This window comes from Oncorhynchus tshawytscha, linkage group LG19, assembly GCF_018296145.1.
Source record: "Oncorhynchus tshawytscha isolate Ot180627B linkage group LG19, Otsh_v2.0, whole genome shotgun sequence".
Lineage (NCBI taxonomy): Eukaryota > Metazoa > Chordata > Actinopteri > Salmoniformes > Salmonidae > Oncorhynchus > Oncorhynchus tshawytscha.
The window spans coordinates 20,944,704-20,958,664 of NC_056447.1; the positions used below are offsets into that span (position 1 = coordinate 20,944,704).

General features: G+C 40.4%; 1 protein-coding gene across 4 annotated transcripts in view; it reads right to left on the minus strand.

Moving 5' to 3' along the window:
• Window positions 1-13,961, minus strand: part of ntrk3a (neurotrophic tyrosine kinase, receptor, type 3a) — a 265,004-nt gene that overhangs the window by 114,878 nt on the left and 136,165 nt on the right. For all 4 annotated transcript variants that reach the window (XM_042301457.1, XM_042301456.1, XM_042301455.1 and 1 more), the window contains exons 5-11: window positions 11,134-11,288; window positions 10,473-10,615; window positions 9,935-10,076; window positions 6,528-6,827; window positions 4,125-4,139; window positions 1,348-1,403; window positions 459-561 (exon numbers count right to left, since the gene is read on the minus strand). In XM_042301457.1, the coding sequence (XP_042157391.1) occupies window positions 459-561; window positions 1,348-1,403; window positions 4,125-4,139; window positions 6,528-6,827; window positions 9,935-10,076; window positions 10,473-10,615; window positions 11,134-11,288 (914 nt within the window). The remainder of the gene's footprint in view (window positions 1-458; window positions 562-1,347; window positions 1,404-4,124; window positions 4,140-6,527; window positions 6,828-9,934; window positions 10,077-10,472; window positions 10,616-11,133; window positions 11,289-13,961) is intronic.

The following is a 13,961-nucleotide window of genomic DNA, read 5'->3' on the forward strand; positions in this document are numbered from 1 at the left end:
CACCAGGGGAAATGCAATGCAGTCTCTCCCTGAAAAATGTAATAATCATGAGCCAATATATTAACATCTTTGAGAGTTCATTTGAAAAACACAATTTTATTGAGTAAATGTATTTATTGGTTTATTTTCATCCGATAAATAAATTGAAGGTTATTATTGTTGGTGTAAATATCTAAATCTAGTGGGCGGTGGGGTTTTAAGGGTGTGTCAATAGATTTGGGGTAGGGTGTGGTTGAGAGGAATGCTTTGGAGAAAAAATAGGGTCCTCAGAAATTCTGAAAGAATTGAAATACCACAGGTGGATTCCATAGAAAGACAACACAACAATGTACTAGGCCTGAAAGGGATAAACATGCACAAAGTCTGTGTAATGTCTCATTTTGGCAGCTGAGGCACTACCTAAGAAAACAATGTCTAAATGATAACTTCCTTTCAGAAGAACACTGGGTGTTTCTTACCTTTCATTCCAAACTTCGAACGTCGGCCATATTTGTTGATGAGAACAAACAGGACAACGAGAAGGACACAGGCAAATCCAGCAAGGCCCACAGCAATAGACACCTGGAAGACGACAAGACAGGGTTTAGTGAGAGTAAGTCTCACAATAAAGATATCTACCTCCAAAAAACTGAATAGCCAACAGTCATGAAGCCTACAGTAAATGCAGGGCTTGTGAAAACTGGATTAGTAGTGCAATGTTTTACTGAAAACTGGATTAGTAGTGCAATGTTTTACTGAAAACTGGATTAGTAGTGCAATGTTTTACTGAAAACTGGATTAGTAGTGCAATGTTTTACTGAAAACTGGATTAATAGTGCAATGTTTTACTGAAAACTGGATTAGTAGTGCAATGTTTTACTGAAAACTGGATTAGTAGTGCAATGTTTTACTGAAAACTGCCGTTATACATTCTCCACTGGCAATAACAAAACAAAGAGGAATCAAAAAGGAGAAGTCCAAACTGAGAGAGAAAAACCATCATACGGTATAATTAGGACCTCCAAACAATTGGAAGTCGTCTCCCCTCCCATGTCACTGCTCTCTTCCCTATTAAAACCTTCAAATGAGGAAATAATCTCCATCTCGTCAATTACAGCACAAAGATGAGCGAAATTACATTTTTTAAGAAGTTGTTAAACACAGTGGCCAAAAAGGAAAAGGCAGATAGGAGCGAGCTACAAGGCGAGGGAGTGAAAAAGAAACGGATTAAAATAGCTCAAACTAAAGCCTCTTTTTAGTTGTTGTTCCCAGGAAGAAGAAGAAGAAGTTGATGTTGTGTACACAGGCTGTATCTCCACTAGATTAGAAAAGCCACTTAGTTGAGCACCACAGTGTTCTCAAACTCACCCCGAATGTGTCCTCCTCAGGCCTGTGTGTTACTGTGATGGTCGGTGTTGGAGTCCCTGTGATGAAGACAAAATAAACACCATTGATGAAAGTACTGACAGGCAAATGACAGTTACATTGTGCAGTATATCCTGAATACCTAACATGCAGTCTACACAATCATTCTGAACAACTAGCCATAGGCATAGAGATGCACATACAGAGTAGGAATCCATGATGGGAGGGGAGAAGGGTGGGTATGACCTACAGTGTGTACCAGATCAAAGAATTATAGCACACACCCACATTTCTTGCAGCTAACTGATGTTATGCTTAATGCTTTGTAAACTGTGTAGAGTCCGTTGGGTTGTTGCCTTTCACAGATCTGCTTCCATTTCTGATACAATGAGACCTTTTCAAGTCTCTCATTTGTATCCACTTCTATGGAGACACTAATGCCCCTGGGTTGCCCTCCCATCATGCTCTCTGCTAACAGGCCGCGGTGCGAAGCAATGTGGTGTAGCGGAACGGAACAGAAAAGAACAGAACAGCGCCGGGTGTTTCTGATGAGCCCGTCTGTCCTGCCTGGCCTCTTCCTGCCTTCCTACCACCAAGTGGACTCATCCAACATCATTTTGAGCCCTGACAGTAACAATCTGTCACTCTTTCCCTTTCGCGTTCAGGATTTATTATGCGTGGAAAATCCCAATGAAGCTCTGGCGTGATGTCAATTTGAGAGCCTGGGGATGAAGGTCAGTGGCTGTGCTTGCCTCTACATTTACCTCCTAAATTAGAACAGATTAAAGACTAAATGAGCCTGTTGGTCCTCCAATGATAGAGGTGTCTAGCTGTAACCTTGAGTCTTACCCAGCTAATGTAGGCAGTATATGGTGGCAACAACATTTTGGAATTAGGGTAGTGAATATCAGAAGATTAAAATGACATCAAATGTAAGCTCCCATGACCTTTTTGTTGCTCTGCTTATTAAATAGATGCCATGGTACTATTTACGTCACTGTGCTATTTACATATTTCCTGCTACTATTTCTTGTTGACTGTCTGAAAAGAAAAATCACTTACCATAACCCCCCTAGAGTTGTTTTAATCACCTTTAGTTTCAGTTTAATCTGTGTGTTTGAGCTAGAGACTTCCAGGTTCTTGCATGTCATGGTACTATTCATGTCATGGTACTATTCATGTCATGGTACTATTCATGCCATGGTACTATTCGTGTCATGGTACTCTTCGTGTCATGGTACTATTCCTGTCATGGTACTATTCGTGTCATGGTACTATTCGTGTCATGGTACTATTCGTGTCATGGTACTATTCGTGTCATGGTACTCTTCGTGTCATGGTACTATTCCTGTCATGGTACTATTCATGTCATGGTACTATTCGTGTCATGGTACTCTTCGTGTCATGGTACTATTCGTGTCATGGTACTCTTCGTGTCATGGTACTATTCATGTCATGGTACTATATATGTCATGGTACTATTCCTGTCATCGTACTATTCCTGTCATGGTACTATTCCTGTCATGGTACTATTTATGTCATGGTACTATTCCTGTCATGGTACTATTCATGTCATGGTACTATTCGTGTCATGGTACTCTTCGTGTCATGGTACTATTCCTGTCATGGTACTATTTATGTTATGGTACTATTCATGTCATGGTACTATTTATGTCATGGTACTATTCGTGTCATGGTACTATTCATGGTACTATTCATGTCATGGTACTATTTATGTCATGGTACTATTCATGTCATGGTACCATTTATGTCATGGTACTATTCATGTCATGGTACTATTTATGTCATGGTACTATTCGTGTCATGGTACTATTCATGGTACTATTTGTGTCATGGTACTATTCGTGTCATGGTACTATTCGTGTCATGGCACTATTCGTGTCATGGTACTATTCATGTCATGGTACTATTCCTGTCATGGTACTATTTATGTCATGGTACTATTCCTGTCATGGTACTATTCATGTCATGGTACTATTCATGTCATGGTACTCTTCGTGTCATGGTACTATTCCTGTCATGGTACTATTTATGTTATGGTACTATTCATGTCATGGTACTATTTATGTCATGGTACTATTCGTGTCATGGTACTATTCATGGTACTATTCATGTCATGGTACTATTTATGTCATGGTACTATTCATGTCATGGTACCATTTATGTCATGGTACTATTCATGTCATGGTACTATTTGTGTCATGGTACTATTCGTGTCATGGTACTATTCGTGTCATGGTACTATTCATGTCATGGTACTATTTATATCATGGTACTATTCGTGTCATGGTACTATTCATGGTACTATTTGTGTCATGGTACTATTCGTGTCATGGTACTATTCGTGTCATGGCACTATTCGTGTCATGGTACTATTCATGTCATGGTACTATTTATGTCATGGTACTATTCGTGTCATGGCACTATTCGTGTCATGGTACTATTCATGTCATGGTACTATTTATGTCATGGTACTATTCGTGTCATGGCACTATTCGTGTCATGGTACTATTCATGTCATGGTACTATTTATGTCATGGTACTATTCGTGTCATGGTACTATTCGTGTCATGGTACTATTCATGGTACTATTTGTGTCATGGTACTATTCGTGTCATGGTACTATTCGTGTCATGGTACTATTCGTGTCATGGTACTATTCGTGTCATGGCACTATTTGTGTCATGGTACTATTTATGTCATGGTACTATTTATGTCATGGTACTATTTCTTGTTGACTGTCTGAAAAGATCACTTACCATAATCACCATAATCTGTGGGAAAAGAAGACAGAAGAGTCATCATCAGTGGCATGTTCAACCAATGTGTATATGCACAGGGCATGTTCAACCAATGTGTATATGCACAGGGCATGTTCAACCAATGTGTATATGCACAGGGCATGTTCAACCAATGTGTATATGCACAGGGCATGTTCAACCAATGTGTATATGCACAGGGCATGTTCAACCAATGTGTATATGCACAGGGCATGTTCAACCAATGTGTATATGCACAGGGCATGTTCAACCAATGTGTATATGCACAGGGCATGTTCAACCAATGTGTATATGCACAGGGCATGTTCAACCAATGTGTATATGCACAGGGCATGTTCAACCAATGTGTATATGCACAGGGCATGTTCAACCAATGTGTATATGCACAGGGCATGTTCAACCAATGTGTATATGCACAGGGCATGTTCAACCAATGTGTATATGCACAGGGCATGTTCAACCAATGTGTATATGCACAGGGCATGTTCAACCAATGTGTATATGCACAGGGCATGTTCAACCAATGTGTATATGCACAGGGCATGTTCAAAGAAGAATGCCACTTTCACTCTCCATAGAAAGACTCAAAACACCATCATTGCGTAGTAAAACTATGACAAGTAGTGCAGGTGTTTGAATGTAAACACGATGAAAGCGTTACTGAACGGATTTCAAAACAGATTGGAAGTAGTCTGAAACAACCAAAGTGTTTCTTCAACCAGGATCATTGTGTCTTTAAGAGAGTGATGTGAAAAGACTCTGGTGTTTCAGTATATGTAAAAGGCCGCACCAAAACTCACAAATAACGTTTTGGCAGACACTGTCTCTCAGACAGTATAATCAAATGTTTTTACATTGCAAATGGTTAATAGCATGAATATTGATTGATTATAAATATTTATTTAATTTCAGTTCATATTTCGATTAACATTTTAAGGAAGACACTGGTAATGTAATACTTTTCCTAGGGTAGAGTTTGGCACTAATTATAGGCCACAGTTGCCAGGCAACTTTGTGAGATTAATAATAATGTTACATTCCAAATGGGCTATGTACATTCCCTCTAGCAAACTCTATGGTCAAATATAAAAACAGGCAAGTTTGCGTGTGCTTCCCCTGTCTTCGGGTCCTTCATAAACTCAGACAGCTGAGAGCACACCAAATACTCAGATGAAACGCTCCAAAACAATCCAAGAAAGTATGTGTCAATAACAATGAGAGTACAAAATGTTATTACATTGTAGGAAAACGGAATTCACTCAATATGAACTTTTGTTTTGTGTAGCATTTCAGCCGCTAATGCTAATAGTCCAAGTAAAACAGCCTTCTCCTTACTACAACTGTCAATCATATCATCTAACTCAACTGTACTGTGCTTTAATTCATCCACGCCGTGTACCATCTAAATATAAAGACTCAGGTCAGGACAGTAGCATAATGGATGACTGGTGGATCACATTGAGCCCTGGGCTTAAGATTTGTACAAGAGTGAGTTATTTTTTTCTTCCATGAAAGTGAAATATAATGTCACATGTTTTATTTAGAAGAATATGATAAATACCTTACAGATTCAACTGTCTTACTTTATCAACATAAAATTGTGAAAGACCTGTTAAATGTTTTGTCATTTCATCATTTGCATTTGAAGCTTCAATCAGGTCTCGGAAAAAGTACTAAATAATTCACAACTATATTTTCTCGTGTTCTTTGTTTGAGCAAAACACTGGCCCTTTGACCTTTTGGAATGACCAATGACGAGTTTAGTTACACCATTTATACATGTGGAAGGATCTAGTTCTGCACTGAACAGGATGCGAAACACCAAAGCATTTTCAACCTTTTACAGATTAGTGGGCCCTTTGGACCTGGACCAGGGTTGAGGGGAACTGTTATAGGCCAAATGTTGCTGGAGCTGCTAACAAAACATTTCATCTGACATTCTTGTGAGCAGTGCTGTTGTGATTACCGTTGTATTACTATTTATTGCTATTAAAAAATATATATTTCAAACGTTTGTTGTGCTGTCTTGGTATGATGGGTGGGGTGGGAGGGAGGGGAATGAAGGACCGGGGAGCTTGTACTGTTATCAAATGACAATCTACAAGTAAAGGATTTCTCTCTGAAGAATAGAGCAACATTCCCAATGAGATCTTATCCTCACCTCTAAATAAATCCCCTTTATTAATAGAGGCGTGACAGCGAGAGAGACTGTTTCTACATTCACCAGTGAACCCGTTAATAAGACAGTAGCACTTAACAGTTTAAGCTCTGCTGCTCCGATCCATGCAATATCCTGTTGGACTCACGAAAGGTCGCAGGTATAAAGCTACTTTATACCTGCACTGCTCTACATAGCTACTATAGCAAGTCAAATCTACCTACCGTCTGAAAACGGGGCGTTGAGGAAGTGTCCATACACTGTCTTGGTGGTGACTCCTAGGAAGTTGCTAGCTTCCAGAGTGTAGTTGCCGTTGTTGTGGTGCGTGGGGTCCTTGAAGTTGAGGCATCCCTCTAGGTAGTCCTGGTAGGTATCCATCTCAGTGCGGATGTAGTCACTGGGGGGGATCTCCTTGTCACGGTGGAACCAGCGCAGGGTAGGCTGGGGGTTACCACGCACCGTGAACTCTATGCAGGTTTCATGGCGACGCTCGGGCTCGTCTAGCTTCAGGATGGTGGGGGGGACTGTTGGGAGGGAAGACAGACATAAACGAGGTATGTCAGAGATGTGTTTTCAATGTGTTGGCATCATGACATGTGACACACACAATCTTCTAGTTACACTATGTACCAATGTTCAGGGGGTGTGACTTGTTATTTCTTGCTTGTGAGTGGTTTGAAGGCCAGCAGTATAAATGGTGTTTTGTTGATCTCTGAAGCTGCTGCTAGGATGTGGCTGCTGACCACAGGAACATTGTGTTGTCTCCAGGCTTTTGGCTGAGTGGACACATCACCCACTCTAAAGGATGGCAGCCAGAGGCAGTAATAATATCACACCTCATAAAAGCGTCCACCATATACTGTAACTCCACAGCCATGGTCGGTATGTTGAAAGCTAGCTAACCATCTGCAATTACAGGGCTGTAAATGTGCCATACTGAGCTCACATAAAGCATCAATCATACTTCGATTCACTGTTAATATACACATTAAGAGAGCATGCCAATTTCTTCATTGTTAGTTAATGCAAGGTAAAACGCAGGGGGTCTCTGTGAAAACTAAGTGCTTGAGAGAGAGCAGGGAGAAAGAGAGAGCGAGAGAGTGTGAGAGAGGTTAAGAGAGCGTAGGAGAGAGAGAGAGACTTGAGTTTGCGGATCTCATCATTATCTCTGGCAATCAATACTGTATGTATTGGGAACTGAGAGAATAGTGTTACACCCCTGTTGCCATCGCCCGTCAGTATGAATGTAAATGCAGGAGCAACAAACAATTATCATATTACCCTGTAATGGTATCCAGCTAATGGAAACAGTGTGGTCTAATAAAGGACGTAAGTCTGGGCCAGAGAAATGTCCACCATAGTAACAATCAAATGCTTACATTTAAAAAATAAATAAAATAAAAGCAATGTTGGGGGAGTTTAACTGAAAAGAAAAGTTCTCAATATTGTTTCAATATATGTACATTGATTGATTCATTAATCCTATGCTACTGAAATATAAATAACATACATTTTTCCAAACTAATCCAATCATTTAATTTTATTGACAATATATTCATTTAGGATCTCACTTGTTGAAGGCCACAGGACTGAAAATGAATGAATGCAACAACCATGTCTGTGTCTCTAGCAAACACAGTCATGGGTGGTACTGGTAACTCTAAAATTCACTCTAAAGGAACCATGTAAAATATGCAAATGCAGCTTAAACTCCTACAGCAGGGCTATTCAATTCCAATCCTGGAAGGCCGAAACATTCCTTGTTTGGGATTTTGTATGGTTCTTCAAAGAACCATCCCATTTATGGTTCTTCAGAGACCCTACAATGATTCCCTTATGCCATCGATCTCAATAACCTAATTCGGTTCCAACTTTGAGTGTTCCTTGAAAACAGTGTTTTGTGATGATCATAGGAACATCGTGCCAACATAAAGTGTGGAACCTTAGTGACGCGAATATCAAACTGACAGCAATTATTTCCTGGCTTGACTGTCAGTTAGTCTAACTAATCACCACAGCTGTTGACTCTCTGTTTTAAGGCGTTTCCAACAGACACGCCAAGCGGCTGTTGGGATGATTGCCAATTACCAAGAAAACCAAAAGAGCATGTGGTTTCATAAAGAACATCACAAACAAAAACAAATGGCTTTGCAGTGCACCGCCACTGAATAACTAGCAGGACCTTCCAGACGTTTCCCAACGAACAGGGTCAGAGCTCCCCTCTCCTCGCTCTGCTGGAAAGCAATCGCGCACATTATGTGATGAACATTCTATAAATCGCTGTCATCTTTCACGGAAAGGACCACTGCCTTCTCATCAATGAAGCATCCAAGGGAACCACCCGCCAGCTCGCACGGATCAATACTCAACACAATGACCTCTCGGCACTTACAGAATGTAGAGGATAAGAACGCATAACAGTACTGATAGAATGGATAAGAGTAGGCTTAGTTATATAATGGATGGGATAGTATTGGAATGGTAAGAATACGATAGAAAGGAGCAATGATCGAATGGATAGAATTGCATGGATAAGAGTACTTATAGAATGGATAGGATTACTTATAGAATGGATAAGAGTACTTATAGAATGGATAAGAGTACTTATAGAATGGATAGGATTACTTATAGAATGGATAGGAGTACTTATAGAATGGATAGGAGTACTTATAGAATGGATAGGAGTACTTATAGAATGGATAGGATTACTTATAGAATGGATAGGAGTACTTATAGAATGGATAGGAGTACTTATAGAATGGATAGGAGTACTTATAGAATGGATAGGAGTACTTATAGAATGGATAGGAGTACTTATAGAATGGATAGGAGTACTTATAGAATGGATAGGAGTACTTATAGAATGGATAGGAGTACTTATAGAATGGATAAGAGTAGTTACTGGGTAGCCTAGTGGTTAGAGCGTTGGGCCAGTAACCGAAAGGTTGCTAGATTGAATCCCCGAGCTGACAAGGTAAAAATCTGTCATCCTGAACAAGGCCGCTAACCCGCTGTTCCTAGGCCGTCATTGTAAATAAGAATTTGTTCTTAACTGACTTGCCTAGTAAAATAAAAAAACTTACAGAATGGATAAGAGTAGTTTTCCAACATAAACTCTAGATTGTAGCCTAAGTTCAATAGTCATCATAAAAGGGAGGTTCCTTAATGAGGCATTTTACACATATAATTCCACTAGTCTACTTTATAGAAGAATGAACATATGCATGGCAGCATTTACATAAAATAAGACAATGAAACATCTCATTAAAAGGGAAATCTGCAGTTGTTACATCCATTTTTTTTTTAACCTGTAAATGAATCATATATACCCATCCCTCGGCTTTTTACTGAAACAGGGGTGGGGAGAACACTTTGTTATTGCTTCAGCTTCAGATTGCCGCTTTAACTGCATTTAAAATCTAAATAGTGTTGTAACAAGGTGCTTGACACCTCTACATTATTCATGGTCTGATTGTGAGCTGAATATTGGTGTTGTCTGTTGGTACATTGGCCTCTGAGATGAATATTGAGCTGAATACCATCATCAAACAGCAAACAATTGAGAGTGTTTGTGGTCTGCAATTTGATAAATAAAACGTTGAACATGAACTGGTCATTGGTAGCTACGTACAATGGACAGTGAGCTGGATGGAGGCGTTGGCCATCCCCACTTTGTTCTCTGCTATACAGGTCAGCATGTAGAAGTTGTCATCACGGCTCACGTTGACCAGGGTCAGGTTGATGGAGTGGACATTGGGCCAGTACACGTTGGACTGGACAGAGCAGGAGAGAAAGACAAGTGAGTGATACTGTAGGATAAAGATTGGGGCAGACAATTTATTTTATTCAGCTACAATTCTCTGCATAAAGCAGGTTAACTGCATTTTCAGAAAGCTATGAAATCACAAACACAGTTGGTGTCAGTTCCATTTAATTTCCTCAATTGGACATAGAATTTATCTTCATAGCACAACAACAGAATTCCAGAATTGCCTGGAATCTAAATAGAATGCACCCTAAAGTTGCACCGTAGCTAAAACTAACTCCAAGGTCACACGCCAAGTTGTTTCCTGCAGCTACCTAGAGACAAAGCACAATGGTTCGACCATTACAATGAAGAATAGCACAGTGCATTATGGGTCCCTTTGTGTGTGTCCTGGCTAACCCACCTGGTGAGTGTTGATGGAGTGGAGGTCATTGACGGTCCAGTCCACCTCAGGGAGGGGGGATCCAGATCCATTACAGGTGACGGTGACTCTGTCCCCCTCAATCACTGTGAGATTATAGTGGGTCACACTAATGTCCGGCAAGTCTGGTGGGGTGAGGGAGAGAGAGGGGGGTGGCAGAGAGAGAAAGAGAGAGAGAATACAATAGCAGCCAGACACAGCACACTTGAAATTCTGACTGAGACACTTTAAGTTATTGTGAATTCTATTTGTGAGCGGGACAGGAAGGAACAAGCAGAGTTTCAGAAAGGTGAGTTGTCATCACTCTTTTTGCTCGACTCTCATGAGATAAGTTACGTCAGGCATTTATGTAATTCTTGTGAAAGTGATATATATGGCCTACCCACTGGGCACAGACAAATTTAAACCTCTACTTTTGATTTACATTTGGTTGAGTTGTCAACTAATGTGAATTCAACGCAATGGATGTAGGTTAAATGTTGAGTGAAAAAAAATCCAATCAGTTTTCCACATTGATTCAACGTCATCAGACATCATTTTGGGGGTTGAAATGATGTGGAAACAATGTTGATTCAACCAGTTTCTTCAACCATGGGATGACTGAAGAGTGTGGAGGGGGGATCATGGCGGCGGTGGCTCGTACCACAGAGGGAGATATTCATAGCTTGGAGAGGGATCTTGGAGGCTCCGTTGTTGCAGAATAACAGCTGGGTGTTCAGGCCAGCCTCCCCTCGCTGCTGCCACAGCTGAATCCAGCGGATATCACAGCCACACTCAAACACCACTTCTTCCAGCCTCCTGTTACAGAGCGAGAGAGAGAGAGAGAGAGAGAGAGAGAGAGAGAGTGCAAGAGAATAAAGGAGAGAATATATGTTGAGAAACAACACAATGCAACTGTGGTCATTTAATGTGCAGTCAGATGTAGGTGAAGGACATTGTTATCATTCAGTCCAGCCCCAAACATTCATCACGACATGCCTGGGGAGGAACTGGAGACATTCCATCTCATCTCCAGGCCAGGTTGGGCTAACTGTACCGTGTGACTGGGGCTGGGAGAGGGTGGACATGATTTGGACTTGCTTTTCCCTCAACAAACATGGGCCCTGCATGAGCCCTGGCTAAATCATTCATATTAAAAAAAACTCAGAGGTAAATGTCCATACCTGCGTGAAAATCAGTGCAAACAAAACCCTGTGTGTTCACGCTATAGACTTCCTTTTTGCATGGGCTGCGTCGCGATCCACTGAATCCGCCGATGTCGGCCATTCGCCTATGCGGTAGACAGGCACTTCCCAAGTCAGTGTTGTTGGAAATGATAGGATGCCAAAAAAGTTACTTTCACGAAAACGTCTGTCAAGTCCAAATGGTTTGAACTAGAAACTATTTAGTCTACCCCACTATCGAAAGCTGAGACTCTCAAAAGCACAAGCATGTAGGCTGTTTTGCTCTACGTTTTGCTCTACAAGCATCACGAGACACATCTGAAGGTAAACCGGTATCAGGAGGAAAACATTTATGGAAGTGAATTGGGCATTTCCACGTCAAAGGTATATGGGACTTTTTTTTTTATCTCATAGATATAGGATAGACAAATCAAATTATTTGTTTTTACTATATATTTTGCCATGTATCAATATGTTATTCAATGCATTTTATGTGTTAATAGCAGTAAGGCCAAATTCAATGTTTCATCCCCCAAATATTATATTTAAAAAATGATAGCTATAGAGGTCCTATAATTCAAAACCAATTATCTTTATGATCCATGGTATGACTATCTTTTTTTATTGTATTTTTTTTTTGGACCATCTTAAAACAATTCCATTTGCAGTGTTGAGGAATAGTGAACTACATTTAGTTCAACTACTAATTAAAATACATTTTGCAGTAGCTTGGTGTTAGTTGAACTCAATTCAAATCTAGGTAGTGTTTTTTAGGAGTTAATTACTATTTTTTTGCCATGTAGTGGTGTATCTAACTACTGGAACTACACATAACTTTTTTTTGCACCAAAAATCATATATACAGTAGTTTGGACACACCTACTCATTTAAGTTTTTATTTTATTGATTTTTTTACTATTTTGTACATTGTAAAATAATAGTGAAGACATCAAAACTATGAAATAACACATATGGAATCATATAGTAACCAAGAAGTGTAAAAAAAGAGATATTCCTTCAAAGTAGCCTCCCTTTTCCTTGATGACAGCTTTGCACACTCTTGGCATTCTCTCAACCAGCTTCATAAGGAATGCTTTTCCAACAGTCTTGAAGGAGGTATCACATATGCTGAGTACTTGTTGGCTGCTTTTCCTTCACTCTGCGGCCCAACTCATCCCAAACCATCTCAATTGGGTTGAGGTCGGGTGATTGTAGAGGCCAGGTCATCCGATGCAGGACTCCATCACTCTCCATCTTGGTAAAATAGCCCTTACACAGCCGGGAGGTGTGTTTTGGGTCATTGTCCTGCTGAAAAACAAATGGTAGTCCCACTAAGAGCAAACCAGAAGGGATGGCGTATCGCTGCAGAATGCTGTGGTAGCCATGCTGGTTAAGTGTGCCTTGAATTCTAAAAATATCACTGACAATGTCACCAGCAAATCACCCCCACACCATCACACCTTCTCCTCCATGCCTCACGGTGGGAACCACACATGCGAGATCATCCGTTCACCTACTCTGCATCTCACAAAAACAGAAGTTGGAACCAAAAATCTCACATTTGGACTCATCAGAACAAAGGACAGATTTCCACCGGTCTAATGTCCATTGCTCTTGTTTCTTGGCCCAAGCAAGTCTCTTCTTATTATTGGTGTCCTTTAGTAGTTGTTTCTTTGCAGCAATTTGACCATGAAGACCTGATTCACACAGACTCCTCTGAGCAGTTGATGTTGAGATGTGTCTGTTACTTGAACTCTGTGAAGCATTTATTTGGGCTGCAATCTGAGGTGCAGTAAACTCTAATGAACGTATCCTCTGCAGCAGAGTTAACAATGGGTCTTCCTTTCCTGTGATGGTCCTCATGAGAGCCAGTTTCATCATAGCACTTGATGGTTTTTGCAACTGCACTTGAAGAAACTTTCAAAGTTCTTGACATTTTTCAGATTGATGGACTGTCGTTTCTCTTTGCTTATTTGAGCTATTCGTGCCATGGTCTTTTACCAAATAGGGATATCTTCTGTATACCACCCCTACCTTGTCACAACACAACTGATTGGCTCAAACGCGATACGGAGGAAAGAAATTCCACAACTGAACTTTTAACAAGGCAAACCTGTTAATTGAAATGCTTTCCAGGTGACTACCTCATGAAGCAGGTTGAGAGAATTCCAAGAGTGTGCGAAGCCTGGAATGAGTCCAAACTTTTGACTGGTACTGCGTATACACACATTAAAATACAAAAACACAGTCATGGGAAGTACAAATATAACATCACAAATCACCCAGAAAAACAGTTACATTCCTCCAC